The sequence below is a fragment of the Vigna radiata genome, chromosome 11 (assembly GCF_000741045.1).
Source record: "Vigna radiata var. radiata cultivar VC1973A chromosome 11, Vradiata_ver6, whole genome shotgun sequence".
Classification (NCBI taxonomy): Eukaryota; Viridiplantae; Streptophyta; class Magnoliopsida; order Fabales; family Fabaceae; genus Vigna; species Vigna radiata.
In genome coordinates, this window is record NC_028361.1 from 2,467,234 (window position 1) to 2,483,555 (window position 16,322).

The 16,322-nt window shown below is 34.2% G+C and overlaps 2 protein-coding genes across 4 annotated transcripts; one reads left to right on the forward strand and one right to left on the reverse strand.

Annotated features, from left to right (window-relative positions):
* The first annotated feature begins 243 nt into the window (after window positions 1-243).
* On the forward strand, window positions 244-4,005 carry LOC106776505 (deoxyribodipyrimidine photo-lyase). 2 transcript variants are annotated; one of them, XM_014663984.2, is made up of 9 exons: window positions 343-660; window positions 1,128-1,477; window positions 1,556-1,796; window positions 1,929-2,086; window positions 2,172-2,208; window positions 2,447-2,505; window positions 3,173-3,254; window positions 3,349-3,420; window positions 3,677-4,005. In XM_014663984.2, the coding sequence occupies exons 1-9, from the start codon at window positions 343-345 to the stop codon at window positions 3,863-3,865; spliced, it is 1,506 nt and encodes a 501-aa protein (XP_014519470.1). In that variant the 3' UTR covers window positions 3,866-4,005. The 2 variants fall into 2 exon arrangements, with proteins under 2 accessions (XP_014519471.1, XP_014519470.1); XM_014663985.2 differs by lacking the exons at window positions 3,349-3,420; window positions 3,677-4,005 and having other exon boundaries at window positions 244-660; window positions 3,110-3,215.
* Window positions 4,006-5,675: 1,670 nt separating this feature from the next.
* LOC106777995 (SNARE-interacting protein KEULE) lies at window positions 5,676-15,631 on the reverse strand. 2 transcript variants are annotated; one of them, XM_014665863.2, is made up of 21 exons: window positions 15,384-15,629; window positions 14,131-14,189; window positions 13,608-13,689; window positions 12,614-12,692; window positions 12,048-12,098; window positions 11,856-11,952; window positions 11,719-11,751; window positions 10,804-10,929; window positions 10,500-10,691; window positions 10,325-10,408; window positions 10,143-10,241; window positions 9,989-10,062; window positions 8,654-8,750; window positions 7,636-7,761; window positions 7,436-7,531; window positions 7,181-7,300; window positions 7,020-7,097; window positions 6,559-6,743; window positions 6,228-6,318; window positions 6,036-6,125; window positions 5,676-5,953 (listed from the first exon to the last, which is right to left on the reverse strand). In XM_014665863.2, exons 1-21 carry the CDS (start codon window positions 15,454-15,456, stop codon window positions 5,900-5,902), a joined length of 1,986 nt encoding a protein of 661 aa, XP_014521349.1. In that variant the 5' UTR covers window positions 15,457-15,629; the 3' UTR covers window positions 5,676-5,899. The 2 variants fall into 2 exon arrangements, with proteins under 2 accessions (XP_014521349.1, XP_014521350.1); XM_014665864.2 differs by lacking the exons at window positions 5,676-5,953; window positions 6,036-6,125; window positions 6,228-6,318 and having other exon boundaries at window positions 6,604-6,743; window positions 7,020-7,104; window positions 15,384-15,631.
* Between the last annotated feature and the right edge of the window lie 691 nt (window positions 15,632-16,322).

Here is a 16,322-nt window from a genome sequence, read left to right on the forward strand (position 1 = left end):
TGACTTAGCCTTTCGGCCTGTTTTCGTATATGTGGGCATTTATTCCTGTACCTCCCTTTTTTCTTCTTACACTTTTAATATAATTTTAATGGGAGACAATTTTGGGATTACCTGGTTTTATGGGTGCAAGAAGAAAAAAGGGGAGTGCAGAAGAAAAACCCATAGGTTAGTGAGGTCGATTTTTTATTTGGGCCTAAGTGCAATGACAAACATAATAATAATAAATAGCATTGTACACGTGCCAAAGAGAGAGTGGAATCACGTACGTTGGTTTGAAACCACACATGGAACTGTTGAATTTCCCTCCAAGACTTGTGGAGTAGAGGCGCTTGGTTAAACACGATGGCTTCCAAATTAGCGTCGCCGATGACGGTTCAGGCAGGTCGGATTCGGACCCTGAAAAATGGTTCCTGTGGAGAAGCGGGTTCGGGTCCCGTTGTGTACTGGATGTTCAGAGATCAACGGGTGAGAGACAACTGGGCTCTGATCCACGCCGTTGCTGAGGCCAACAAAGCCAACGTTCCTGTTGCCGTTGTTTTCAATCTATTCCACAGCTTTCTCGGCGCCAAATCTCGTCACCTAGGGTTCATGCTCAGGGGCTTGCGCCAATTGTGCCACCGTATGCAAAATACTCTTCAAATTCCATTTTTCTTGTTCCAGGTAACTTGCACAGTTATTAAAGTTTCGCTTTCTGTTTGGATGGCTTTTTAAATAATATTTAGGTCTCTATCAACTTTTTAACTCTCCGATGAAACTTAAGTTAGAATTAGTTTATTTATAAATTTTCCGTCTGTTGAAGATGTTTAGATACATTTCCATTTGAAAGAATCATGCACGAGTTTGGTAGAATCACCGTAGAGGACAAAACATTTCCTCCGAGTCATTGTATATGAAACTCGAATTCAAGACCACTTCTTAAGCTAAAATAGTTTGGCATTTGATCAACAAAATCAGTGGTATTCTCCTCCGTTGAAGCTAATTTATGGAAACATTTTTGCTTAATTTCTTCAAAAGATGATATTAATTTGTATTCGAACTGATTAATTTTACCTCTTGCATGAGACCGTTAACTAAACAAGGTCTTAACTCTTCTAAGATGTTGTTTCTGCTTTCAAACTCTATTGTAGGGCGAGGCGGAGGAGACCGTGCCAGCGTTTCTTAGAGAATGTGGAGCTTCACTTTTGGTAACGGATTTCTCACCATTGCGGGAAATTCGAAGGTGTAAAGAAGAGATTTGCGAGAGGGTAAGCGATTCGGTTACGGTGCATGAAGTGGACGCTCACAACGTTGTGCCACTTTGGGTTGCCTCTGATAAATTGGAGTACAGTGCTAAGACAATCAGGACAAAGATAAACAAAAGGCTTTCTGAGTATCTCATCGATTTCCCTGACGTTGAAGATAATCTACCAACTAGGATGTGGGTTCTTCCCGAGAACCATTCCATTGACTGGGATGGTCTCATTGCTGATGTGTTAAGGTTAGTGTTGTTTGCACATTAGCAAATTATGTGGATATGATGCCCCTGCCTTGATGATTGTTTTTGTCAAATTACTAGGACAGGAGCTGAGGTTCCTGAAGTTGATTGGTGTGAGCCGGGGGAAATTGCGGCAAGGGATGTGTTGATGGGAAGTGAAAATGGATTCTTGACAAAAAGGTTGAAAGGTTACTCTCTAGATCGCAACAACCCGTGCAACCCCAATGCACTTTCTGGTTTATCTCCCTATTTGCATTTTGGACAGATATCGGCTCAGCGATGTGCTTTTGAAGCACGTAAGCGGCGAAATTCACATCCTCAAGTTTGTTTACTTGCCCTGCACTTGATTCTTTCGGTTTTTCGATGTTCTTTTCTTCCCCAAAATTGTGATAATAGACAAACATATTATACCCATGTTTAGTATAACTTCCTGTTCCTAACTTGTGGTTTAAAGGCCATTGATGCTTTCTTGGAGGAGTTGATTGTGCGGAGAGAGCTTGCTGATAACTATTGCTTCTACGAGCCCCACTATGATTCAATAAAAGGAGCATGGGGTTGGGCTCGGAACACCTTAGCGGAACATGCCACTGATAAGCGTGAACATATTTACACGTGAGTCACTTTGGTTTGTTTCCAACTCTATTGTTTTTGTTTACTTGCAAGTTCAAATAGTTTTCGTATTTTTTTTTTTTTTCAGGAGGGAACAATTGGAGAAGGCACAAACTTCTGATCCTGTAAGCCAATGTTTCATGGATAACAATTATATTCTCAACTGGAGAAATCGGAAACCTCAAAGATTTTCGTACTTTTTCCCACATAATTTACTATCTCCCTACTTCTAAGTTTCTCGGTGCCTCTATTAATATTTGATGCGTTGTTACGCTTCAGCTCTTTCCAAAGCTTTGTTTCTTTTATTGTCATTTGCCTTAAATAAGTATTGTATTCAATGTATTGTTTTCTCGCAAACACCAGCTCTGGAATGCTTCTCAGCTGGAGATGGTTCACAAGGGGAAAATGCACGGATTTATGCGGTACGTAGCTTTTTGATGAATTCTTGTCTCTTGTTTGTTTCTTTTCGAAGTATCTTATGTTGCACATGCTCATTCTAAGCTTATTATACATGTTGACATGCAAAGAAAAGAATCCATCAACTTTTCTCCTTCAGTTTTTCTTTTGCCATACAGGTTTTCTTTATAGGTTCTTTCATTAATAAGCCTGCATTATAGAGAGAGGAAACATGTGTCGTGCATATTAAAGAGTTATCTTCAGTACATCAAAAGTAAAAATTCAAGTAAGAAAACATGATCACCATTATTTGAAAGCTAATTATAGACCGAAAAAGGAAAACACAACTCACCACGTTGTCGTGAAGTTGAGTAACTGATGTTATACCACTTCCTAGTTTTTGTGTGTGTAGCATGTTAAGAGGTAGAAAAATAGTATGAACCATTTCTTACATTAAAAGTGACTATAACATATGTTGAATATCTTCACAGACATGCGGAAATCCTTCAGATCTAAGGAATATTCTATTTTAGTTTTTTCCTGGAATTCTATTTCGCTGGTGGAACATTATTACCGATTTCGTATAATGCATTATGATATCTTATCAGAGACTCTCCATATCTCTTGCAGTATAACGCTACCTTTCAAGAGGAGCCTTATTTTGTTTCCTCAATTATAAAATTTCATGTACAGAATGTATTGGGCAAAGAAGATACTTGAGTGGACACGAGGACCTGAAGAAGCCCTTGAGACATCTCTGTATTTAAATGACAAGGTAACGTGCATAGTTTTGGTCAGCACATTTGATTTCATGAAATGAAACTTATTACAATTTGTAAAAATGACCACTATGTTTTGACTGACTGCAGTATGAATTAGATGGGCGAGATCCAAATGGTTACGTTGGCTGTATGTGGTCGATATGCGGGGTTCATGATCAGGTTCGATTGTGTGATTCTCATTCGTTACATTTTAATTTGAATGTAGAGGAAGAGTGGTTTTGGTAAATTGTGTTTTTGTTCCTCAGGCCGCTACTTGTTCAGCAGAATTGATTTGATCTTTCCTTTTTATCTTCACGAAAATTAAATGAACAGAGAGCTGGTGTTTTTCCTTGATCATATGAAAAACTAGCAGAATTGTTAAATTCTCTTCTAAAATTCCGAGTTTTGGCATTTACATTCTTATGATGAATTTCAGGGGTGGAAGGAGCGGCCCATTTTTGGGAAAATTCGTTACATGAACTATGCAGGCTGCAAAAGAAAATTTGATGTCGATAAATACATTGCATATGTCAATAAATTAGTTCGTGATCTTAAAAAGAGAAAGGCTGAAAACTTGCTATCTGAAAGGGAAAAAGTTCTTCGCAGTTGTGTTCCAGAAGATTGAAAAGCGAACTAATATAGGCATATCATATTCTCATGTATTTAGCCACTAATATTTGCACTGCGCTCTTTTTAAGATATACTTTTATGATTCTTTTGACTTTGAACATTGATTAAGTGTCAATACGTCTCATGTATTTTAGTCATTGTGGAGTAATTTTTAACCAAACACGTAATCAATATTCAAATATTGTCAAAAAAATGTTGTCTAAATATCATTATTCTACTTTTATAGCATTACTGTTAGCTTTCAATTTTTTTATCACAGCCAACAAAAAAACAATATAAAAAAATAGAAAAGAGTCGACACCCATGCTTTACGAAGAAAAATTAAGGAAAAACTTGAAAAGAAAATGTTTTGTGAAATCGGGATGATTGCGGAAGTTGGTTACGTTTGAGAAATTCTACTATGTCGGTGTTCGTTTTCTTTTTAATTTTTTATTTTTGAAGAAAATTTTAGTTTCACTTAATTAAGACTTTTCTTTTAGATGGACGGCTACAAAATTATGAATGCAGAAAAAATAAGATTTCGTTTATTATAATATTTTTGTATGAAAAATGTGACCAAAAGGTAAGAAAAGGCGTCATAAAATGAAATGACGATGTGGATCATGGGGTGCATATAATAAACCTGGGCTAATTAGGTAAAACAAAACGGGTCCAAATGTGATAAAACACTACATTTTCTTCTTTCTTATTTTCTCTTTTTCCTTATTTACTCTCTTTCTTTATTTCTATATTCTTTTCTATTTTTACTTTTCTATTAATTAATTTTTTTTAGAATTTCTTATTTTTTCAAATATGATTTTTATTTTTTCATTTTTCTATATATATATATATATATATATATATATATATATAATATGATATTCTATTCTGTTGTTATTTTTTCTTTAATTATGCTTAAAATTGTTAATATTATAATAATACAATATTACAAGTAATAAAGATAAATTATTCCATTTAAAATAATCACTACAAACATCATTACTCTACATTATAGAATTTTCTTTTTCTTCGACTTTCATATAAATTTCCAATCTGTAATATTATTTTAATATTTTTCCATTTAGATTATAAATTACACGTGAAATAAAACATAACTTATATATCTTAGGAATAGATGGATTAAAATTAATATAAATATAAATTTTATTTTTCAAATCTTATATATTCAACTAAAAGAGAGGATTAATTACAATATATTTTTAAAATACAATCTTTATAGCTTTTTAATTATATTATACAATAATAACTCCTCTAGTTTTTAAAAACTTGAACACATTCATTCTGCTTTTTAACTAGTGATTATAATTATGATTGTTATAATACAATTATGGACTATTATTATTATTATTAGCACGTGACAATTACTATTATTATTACCATTTCATAACATAATTCACTACTATTACTACAATTAATGCCGTTGACAGCATTATCTTTATTGTCATATTACTTCCACATTTTGCCTTGAGATGCTTGATGTAAACGTGCATTTTGGTCGGTAGCACAAAATAATGGCTACTTGAAGACCTAGTATATCGAAACCGAGAATTCAGTAGTATTTTGAGCAGCACAAAAATAAACATATCCTACTTAATAAATAAATAAAAAAATATGTTCTAACAATTTCATGACTAATTATATTAAATATTATATATTCACTTATATTAATGGTCGGAAGTATTCATTGTTATTCTTTCACAACAGCAACAATATAATTTAACCCAAAACTTAAACTTTCCCAAGTTAAAATGATCTAGTGAGTTGAAAGTATTATTTATTTACAACAAAGTTCTTTAACTAGTTTCTAGTCTAAATCAGTCTATCCACTGAAAACTGAAGTTATTCTGATCAGTAACCAATGACCATTATTCATGTTAGTCTGTAATATCAAATTTCCAAGTAATTTGTAAATGCATGATGATTTTTTTTTTGACAGAATAATATAACATGATGGTTAAACTATGTGATTACAACATAAATATAATTTACAAGTATGTGGAGGCTCATCTTCTAGTTCAAGTCCTTAACATCATATCTGGATATCATCTAATGAAAGCTCATGCGTCGTCATCATGTTTAATTTCTGCAAAAGAGGAATATTAGCACGGAAGAATGGTTAAGAAACACATTACGTTTTACATTAAAAAAGGTAAAAACTTCAATACCGTAATAAATTGTGCAGGGTCATCAATACTCGATGAACCGAGAATAATCTCCCTCTTTAGCTTTTCGGTAAGCTTATGACAAACCCTAAGCTGAGGATTCAAATTATACACGCATCAGACCAGAAAATCAGAGGGGCAGGGGGTGGGGGTTGACATTGAATTATACAAGCTCAATTTATATTCAAATCAAACCTCAGATCTGGTTGCTCCACCAACAATGAATACGAAGATTCGTTGCCCCACCCTCCTGAAATCACTCGATGCATGTCTGATCACGGAATCGCTGTGTGACATCAAGAAAATATAAAATTTACACGTGAGGAAGTCACCTCATGATTGGCAATTTCAACAGAGACGAGTATTTTCCAACAAAATGTCTACAATAATAGCAAGCTTAAACAAGTTTCTACACAACTCAGAAGTGAGGGGAATAATAACCCACCAGAGAGACAAAAGGAAAAACAAACTAATCTCATCCGAAGCAATTAGATTACTGGGTACTAATGAGGAAAGAAAACTAAACCTTGAATATCCATCTTCAGAACCTCGCGGTCGAGCCCAAGTTGGTGTTCGTCTTGATCTCATCGAGTGAGGATTTTGGTTTACAGGCCCAGCAAAAGGTGACCCGTGGTAAGATGGACTTGGATCATTCAAACATGGATAATCCTCACTTGACAATTCATTTCTCGCTAGATTTTCAATGAGTTCCTGAATAAAATCCAGTCATCACATTCGAGGATCATCATAAAGATACTCTTATAAATTTAACATTGGTCATTCATAATTATATAGAGCAAGAATGCTAAATAGCTGCTGCTTATTTCACATATTTGCAGCTAGAATCATAGTTAAAACGACAGTGTGGGAATGGAGCATAGTCGTTGAAGTTGTTATACTCAAGTTTTATTTTAATGCTATCCAGTAGGAGGAATTGTGATCACTGAATGAATGCGTATTCGATACGGATATTAACCTAATTTGTACCTCTATTATCGGATAAAAGCGTGATAACTGCCATTTCTCTTCTTCACCAGGACGCTCTTTCCTTGCAGCGCGCTTCTTCTGGCAACTTAAAAGAACACTTTTCATACAAAACGTAACGTTGAAAAACCACATTCTGTTCATCAAGAAATTACTGTCATTACCTTATGGATCTCAAACTTAAGACCAAAAGCAGATGTCATACTTTTTTTGGCAACTGGTTGTCCCCCAAGCATTCTCAAATTATGCACAACACTCATATCCTCTTCTGTCAATTTTGCTAGCTGAGAAGCACATGAAAGGTAAAAATTGTATAACATCATTGCAGTTGATAGGAATAGTCTATTTAATAGCATATCTTCAAAATAAAAAACGAACAGCTAGTGGAAATTAGGTTTGTACTCAGAAAGCAACCATACCCTCATCAAATTCAGGCCCTTTTCTCCTTCAAATTTCTCAGGATAAATACACGCAAGAATCATTAACAGGCGCAACCTATTTTCATGGGTTATATCCTGCACAAATTTATGTGAAGTTTAAAAGACAACAGGACAAAAGTTGCGTGTCTAAGCATTGATTATATGGAACCTAATTTCTTTTCCCTATTGTAATTTCTTACTTCTCTCGTGGTAAAAAATTTGATCACATCTTTTGTTGTTGCATCTCCGAAAACAAGATCTTGCTCCAGCTGGCCAATTTCCCGTAGTCCTGATTCCCTAATGATCCTATTAATCTTTCCTGCAATCTGGACGAAGAAGCCATTGTATACAGAAATTTGCATCCAGATCATAATCAGATTCACTGTCAGTTTAATGGTTAACTTATTCTACAAGTCCCCGTATACTTGAGGATTTAACAGCCCCCTTATCTACTAAAACTGTAAATAAGTTCTAATCAATGTCTTTAAATCAGCTAGTTCCCTGTAAGCCATATGAGACAAATGATACACTGAATTTGGGTACCCTCAAGTACATAGGGCCTTGTAGAATAGGGTTAGTTTGGATTACTTTTCAAATAGCAGCTACAGGAGAAGAAAAGGAGATAATATGAATTAAATTTTCCCCCTAAGTCAACTAACCTATTCGCCTCAACTTTTGAGAACACTTCCCATATTTCTTCAAAAGTAAAGGTGCAAAAGCTAATCTCACTAGAGAAGTTTGATACATTTTTTTCTCCTATATAGTTTATCCAAAAGTGATAGTAGTTTTTTTATCAGTCAGGACCTGAAATTAATTTAACCTTATTATATCCACTGACAAAAAATTAACTTTATCTTAATCAACTGTAAAAGAAAATGATTAACCTTCAGAAATATCTAAAGAACTCAAGTGCAAAATTTCATTTATTCTATCATCTATCAACAAGAATCATGACAGAAGCAATAGCATTGCATAATTAAGAAGGGAGGGAGGTCATAAAAAGGGAAAACAGAACTAAAATGATTACCCAATCAGGCAATTTAAAATCTGGCACTAACAGAGTACGACACAATTTTTCCTATAGGACATATTCTAACTGTAAAACACCTCTTCTAGGCAGCTTCATAGTACAGAGAACACATTTATTTGTGTAAACCATATCAAATTATCATCAGAAGAAGGCCAAGCAGTATAAGAATTGCATTACAAAAGAACTACCTCTATATGGAGGGAGAGTTTGTCAATTTGTTCACTGTATTGTGGAAGCGCTTGAACCATCTTTTGTATGTCCCTTGTTGACATATCACCGCCACCTCTATACATACAGCACAGTCAAATGATTTTTGTTACGATGAAAACCAGATGAATAGATGAACACTTCCACCAAACAGCAAATCTAGGCATGGTTAAACGCAAAAATATAGCTTTAACTATCAATCAAGGACTTAAACATTTTGCACAAGCACAGTTTTTAAACATTTTACACATGCATCATTGCAATCCTTTAAGAATAATTCCCAGTGGTAAATAAGTTTATTTTTTAATATAAAATTACCCCCCAAAATAAATGGTAAAAAAATTTAACTAATATAGTGAGGGAATATTGCAAAATCTTCCCCAAAAGCTGAATGTCTTACTGGATGATCAAGTAGGAGGATAAAGGTGTGCTTGAACATCTGTTATCATGCTCGATGAGCTCAATGCTACATTTAAGCCAGGCAGCTAAAGAAGCTCAAACTGATTAAAATACAATATGCAGGACATACACTAAGTTGACATGGTATGCAACTAAGATAATTGTGAAAGTTGAGATAGCCAGTGGAGGTTAGAGTAAGAACAAATATTTAATAGCCACACATAAACAAAACCATTGACTCACCATCCAGGAAACAAATTTTCTTTCCAACATGGTCCATATTAATGAGCAGGAATTGATCATACTACGTTAAGGCTAAAACACTCAAATATCCAAGATGGATATTAAATTCAGATTCTCTGTTACGAAGGTAATTACAGTATCCCACCCAGTAGTTTAATCCATGTTCTCCTTGTCCCTATGGTAAAATACAAAATGGCTTCAAATGTTTTACTTACAATCATAAAGCACCCTCAAGTTTTTTCCTTTAATTTGTAATATAAAACAACATAAGCAGTAGTGGAAGCTAAATTTAACTTCAGTTTCCCGATTATGGTCTGCTCCAATTTAATTTGTCCCATGGAACAAACAACCAATAGTATGCCATCAACGATTTGCTCCTTTGTCACATCCCTGTGGTTCAAACCAGAAGGGAATGTTTTGGAGGTAAATATGTGTGATAAAACTCGAGTAAATATGTAATATCGGAGCAAACCATGATAGGCAAACCGTCAATTTCATATCACATTGCGGAATATTACTGAGTCAAGCCATACAATCGCATAAAGGAAAATCTACAAATTAAAAAAGAGGCAAATATTTAATTTCTGATAATAACTAAATCGATAAATTCAGCATCAATTATCCTGCTATACAACAACGCCATTCTGAGAAATCACACGATAATCATTACTCACTTTGAACCAACTATTTGTACAGCTTTATTCTTTGAAACGAAGTTGGTCATCTTCTCATGCAGCCGTTCACTAGCCTGGCATGGTCATCAACATCAAAAGGTTTTCATGTCGCTTAGATCTAGTTTAGTAATGAAGGCATAAAAGCAGGACGTACATCTGCAATATGAGCATGGCGAAGTTCAAGCCATATAGGATCGCGATCCTCCAAAAGAACCTCTCTCTTCTCTGGTGGACCACCAGATTTGCCAGGAACCTTGAAAATACAGTAGATATGTGCTTAGGCACTAGTCGACACAAAAAATTCAGTGAGAAGAGAAGGGTAATGGTGGATGTTACTTCGTGAACATATTTATTTCCATCCATGTTCAGCAAATCATGACACATGGCATCATAAGTCCATTCATGTATCACGGGAGCTATCTACAAAATCAGAACATAATCCTCAATGTAAACAAGACCGTCTGTCAAAAGAATGTTGTGAGCTGATGACCAAAAAATGGAGTTAAGATACCTGATCAATAGATCTGTCAAGAATTAGCAAATCACAGGTCTCTGTCTGAGGAAAATTAGGTATACTTTTTTTATATTTCATAAGGCAGTCCCAGACTCCAGCAGCAAGCTTTGTAGGTATAAGATCACGGAAAGTAGTCATTGTGGTTGCATCTAGGGACTTGGCAGCACGAAAGCGAACAGAAGGAAATTCCTTAAGAAAAATATATTCATGCTCCATTAGATTTCATAATTACATGTTGGAAAAATTATAAAACAGTGAGAACATTTTTTTGTATCCTTGTCAAAGATCACTATTCACATACTCTTAAAGAAGCAAAAACTGTAGCAATTCGTTTCGCCATCACATTCAAACATGCAACACCTCGATAATTATCCTCTTCATCCACAAACAGCTCCTCTAATGCCCTTTCATTATTTGTGATGAAACCCTGTATTAACATGACAAAAAGAAACCCCAAAATTAAAGGCACCCAATAATGGAATGATGATGGCATTAGAAAATAATACAGAATTCCTAAAAAGCAGAATTGGAAATTGATATTCGAAAAGGAAAGATCTCAACAACCCAGTTCGCGAATGCTGAGTTCCTAAATAATATAGAAGATAGACATTGTTAGTTTGTTATTATTTCTTATTTGTATTTTGGGTTTAGTTCATATTTCTTCTATTATAAATAAAGGACTCTATGTGTATATTCAACACAAAGGAGATTAATCACATCATAATTTTCACTATATTCAACCGACACGAATAGTCAAAATTGCCCATTTGCAAAGATGGACTTCCTAATCCACATACTGGTTGTTAAATTTTTACTCTTGGATTCTACTTAAATTTACTCTACATCAAGCTTCAAAATCTGCAAATTCAGCAGAGATTGCTAGCTAAGTCTATTCAGTTTCTTCAACCAAAGTCTTTGTTTATACCTGGGGGAGATCTTTCAACAGCTAATAGATTCTAATTAATTTAACAGGAAAGAAATATTGATTCATCACTTGAATCTAATTCATGGCTAAGTGTGGAACTGGACCAAAACAAGTAACACTTCTACATGTCATAAGTTTTGATATTTATTATTGACCTAAATGGTAACATGATGCTATTCGGCATGGTTAAAAACCAAAGCTTCAGGAATATGATTATATTCATGATACAAAAGTAAACATATTATAGATGGAAGATGAAATAAATTAAAGTACAAGTGAGCAGCCGCAAACCTGGCTGTCTATGGGAAAATACTCCAAGTTCATCTGCATTTGCCATCCAAATGAGGGGGGAAAGCACAAAAGAAATGTCAGTTGGGCACAATTATGAATTCAAGCACAACATAGCTAGGAAACAAAAAAATGTTCACCTCTCTCAGTGCACCTAATCGAGACAAAATCTTTGTATCTTTCTTAATATCCATAACTAATTCTCTGGAAATACTTGAGCTGAAGAAAATAAATGCCCTACAAGATCACAGAAAACAGACTTGAAAACAAATAAGTTGTTGAAGCCCTGATGAATAACAGACAAGGGAGATATTATAATGACCACCACGTACTTCTTGTATAAGGGTGTCCTTCCGGCCATGTCTGACAAACACATAATTACACTGCAAATAAAAATGGAGAGAAAATCACTAAATATGGACCAACTCAAAAAGGAATGATAACTAAATTACACATCAAAGCAAAATGAGATTGTTCCATGGTCAAAGGATGCAACATATTAATTATTCAACAAAGTAAATTATAAATGAACAATTTGGAGAGACGGAGAGACAAAGTAATGCATCATCATGTAACTAGTACACAACAAAAAGTAATACAGATAAAAAACTGCCGAAATAATTCATGACATCTTTGAAAGTAAGCATAAGGTTGAATTAAATAAACAGCTTAATAAAAATAAAACAAAAGGGAAGCTAATTGATAGAGAATTGAAGAGGTTGGAGTAAATAAAGATAGAAGGAAAGCATAAAATTATAGATTTACAAATTCAGAACTCAGTAGAATTATACTTCCCCAAAACGCTTTGTACAAACTCCATATTTACCATGACATTAGTTACATACTTAACAACAGATTGCACTACAATACTATCAAAAACAAAGAGCAGATATATTACTTCTCTCTGGTTGGCTGGATGAAATATATGGCATCCATGGAGGGTAATGGCTGTCTTCGCTTGTATATGTCTTCAACCACTGCAAAAAGAGAAGCAGAGTTTCACGACTTATAACAAACGAATTAAAAGTCGGAGGCCTAATGGATGAGGCTCCCGCCATTATGTAAAGGTGATCATAAATCAATCCATAAAGGTGTTCTACTTTAGTATATAGTTGAATTTTACATTGATAAAATTAGTTGTAATAAAGAATGAGCAAAAGAGGATACAGCATCTTCAACAAGTCCACAAAACAAGACAAAAGGCAAACAAGATAATTGGTGACTTAAAATATGCTTGCAGAGGGCAGTAGTAGATTTTTAAGTAATCTATATATAAAATTGTGTACTAGATTTTTTAAGTAATCTATATATAAAATCATCTATATTTATATAACAGACCACTCGTTTAGGTGAGCAGAGGGGCTACTTCCACGACTAGAACCTACGAAGACCAGGTCACAATGCAGCATCCTTATATTCTGCAAAGGCTCGCCCTTTATATAAGAAATAAAAATTCTAAAAAAACCCATAACAAATGTTAGTTTCCTCCTATTTCCATATTATTGACTGAATTCAATATTAAATTATCAATATTTGTGAAAATTATTTATTTTAATAGAACAATTAGAACGTACTAATACTTCTGACATACCAAGGACATGTAATGAACATGGTCAGTTCAAGTTTGGTAAGCGTGAAAACAATTGCAGTTTCAATTCAGATTCAAAACGAAGAAAACCAGCATCAAACTCTTGAGAAAATTTTAATTCTCAAAGAGAAAAGTGGGTGCCAAACATACTCCTATAGTCTTTTCGGATGAGGTAATAAGAGGATTGGATGGGAATAATTACCCTACTTGGTAATTTCAGGTTCATCATGGGACACTATAATAAGAGAAAACTACGGCGAAAACAACTTATTGTTCCTTGGTAAAAAGAAAAATGGTAGCTTACATGAAACACCTTCATCAGTAATATCAGTCATCTTGCACGAGTGGGACATTATCTTTACAGTAAGTTTGTCCATTATTAGTACCTGCAGGCAAGTAACCCATGAACTAGTATGATATGGTAATCAATAAACTCAACTTTTACCCTGTACTTCTTAGTTTCTTTAATGTACCTTCAATGCTTTGTTCAGATGTAAATATGTTTATAGCTGGGGCTACATCTATGCCAGTTGTATTTATACTTGGGGCCACAACATGCATGTGTATCTTACATGTATGGAGTCTAGCCCATAAAGTATAGTGCATACCAGTATAGATATCTGGAGAAAACTGATGAAATACTACACATGATGATCCCAGTTCCAATTAATTAATAAAGCACTTTAGACATGCGAATTATATAATTAAGTGTATTCTACAAACTTTAAATAAATAATACAGAAATGCGAGTCCTTCATTCCTTCTATACCCTGAGGAAAGATAAATGAAATAAGGTGGGATTCATCCAACCAAATAAAATCGTATACCTTCCAAGTCGATTTGGAATCCCCTGTTTTTGTTGACCTTAGCATTTCATGTAATAATCCTGTAAATAAGTCAGTAAATAGAAATTAAACAAGTTTATCTGATCATAACCAATTAAAATTTAAAAGGAACAAGAGGAAAACCATAAAGATTGCAATACTGACAAAAGATTTACGAAATATATCAAAAAATAAGCAATTCCATATCACAAAAGAGTGCCACATTGAGTTTGGCGATGGTCCAAAATTCTAAAATACTAACTGTAGAGAATTTCTCATGACTTTTAAAGTAACAAATTGATCTGATCAGTCTTTAAATAACTATTAAAATATTCGGAGTGTGATTTCATCCATCGTGCAACTTTCCCTCTTTTTCTTTCTATTTACTAATACAAAAGATATAAGTGAAGAAGCACGGTGAATTACAATAATATAAACTATTGAAAAAATGAAGGGGGATACGTGTGCATCTGCTATACTGACTTTATCTTTGTTATTTGCGGAATTAAATTATTTGATTATATAATATTATTATATTATTGAATAATACTTATCAAAAATTGATATCCTGGTACTTAAATGACGAATTTAAGTAATATAGCTTTCATTCCGAATGGCCCATAATGAGTTGGGCTACTCACTTGTTGCTTGTTGAATGAACGTATGCTAGTGAGATAAAAGGCAGAGTTTCTCCCAGTGGTGTTTTCTCTCACACCTATGGGAAGGAATTCTCTCAATAATGCAAAGACAAAGATGAAGTCATTCATCACACCAGGTGCACGAACTCTACCTTAACTCTCTAGATAGATTATGATGGAACATATTATGAATAGTGTCTACATCAAAATTGATCAAGGCATGCCATGAAAATTTCCGTCGTGGTCGTGGAGCATACAAATGACAACCCTGAAATAATCACAAGCTGAGCACCCATGGAATAGGCAACGGAACCAAAACCATCCAGAAAACTCAGTCACTACATTCCAACCATAAGCACCCAAAAACCACACTCCAAAGTCCAAACTCAATACACGAAACCATAAGCTAGTTGCCCTAACGTGCTTATCATGTAGCTGATAAAAGGTCGAGCAGTAGAAACCATACGCCAAAGATGATAATAATAAACTTGAACACTAAGATTTTGTTGAAAATAGTAACGAAATGCCACAGGTCGAAAAGGCGTGACGAATCATCGATGGGCAACGTAACAAAAACAATATATATATATATATATATGAGGAGAAAAGGGGGCTTACGCTCGCGGGTAATTAGCTTGAAACTTTTGCAATCGCCAACATAAGAGGAGGAATCGGAATCGGACATAGACATGTTTGCTTTGCTATGCCGCCCTCTCACTCTTGATTGATCGCTTCAGAGACGACGAGCACAGCCACGGATCGTCGATTGATCACGATGAAAAAGCGTACGCACCAGCACCAGCACCAACACCAACACGCTTTCACGCATAACGAACGAAAGAGAGAAAAGGATTCAGTTTAATTTGAATGTGAAAAGAGTTTAATACCCATGCACTATATTTAATTTTTTTTAATTATTATTTTTAAAATTAAAAACGCATCGATGACTATTCATGACGTGTTGGAAAATTGTCAAAAATCCAAAGTTCGATCGAAGCTCCAAATGGCTAGCCGTCCGGCGAGTTTTCTTTTCCGGATTTGGTCAGAGGAATGTGATTAGTAGATTAATTAGGGAATAATTATTGAAATTGTGATTAATTTTAAATTTTTCAGTAGATTTATTTTTTAATCCAATTATTTTCAACTCACTCAAATCCTTATAAAAAAAACTTTCGTAAAGAGGGGTGAACCCGATCCTCGAAAAAATAAAAAATAATTAAACAATTTGATTTATTCTATAAATATGTAAACAACTATGATAAGCTCTCAAAATCAATATCATAAAAAAGGAAATGTTAATAAATCAAGAACCACTTACTAGAACAAGTATTTTTAAAAACAAAATTACTCAGATTCAATTATTTCAGAATTACCCAATACTAATAATGAAACTGCTGATTGATTTATTGAGATGTATCATGAAGTGACATGAGTGAGTGGTCAAAGTTTTAATTTTTATTTCCAAAACTATAGTTAGCTGTGCCTTTCAAACTTTCTTTATCCACTATGCTTGCTATTCACGAATCATATGATTTTACCAAAAAAAAAATCACATTT

Coding starts and splice junctions, on each gene's coding strand:
- LOC106776505 (XM_014663984.2), top strand. CDS start 343: ATGGCTTCCAAATTAGCGTCGCCGATGACGGTTCAGGCAGGTCGGATT. Junction 3,255..3,348: donor CTCTGTATTTAAATGACAAG/GTAACGTGCATA, acceptor GACTGACTGCAG/TATGAATTAGATGGGCGAGA. Junction 3,421..3,676: donor TATGCGGGGTTCATGATCAG/GTTCGATTGTGT, acceptor GATGAATTTCAG/GGGTGGAAGGAGCGGCCCAT.
- LOC106777995 (XM_014665863.2), bottom strand. CDS start 15,456: ATGTCTATGTCCGATTCCGATTCCTCCTCTTATGTTGGCGATTGCAAA. Junction 14,190..15,383: donor CAAGCTAATTACCCGCGAGC/GTAAGCCCCCTT, acceptor ACTTATTTACAG/GATTATTACATGAAATGCTA. Junction 8,751..9,988: donor GTACAAATAGTTGGTTCAAA/GTGAGTAATGAT, acceptor CTGTATGTATAG/AGGTGGCGGTGATATGTCAA.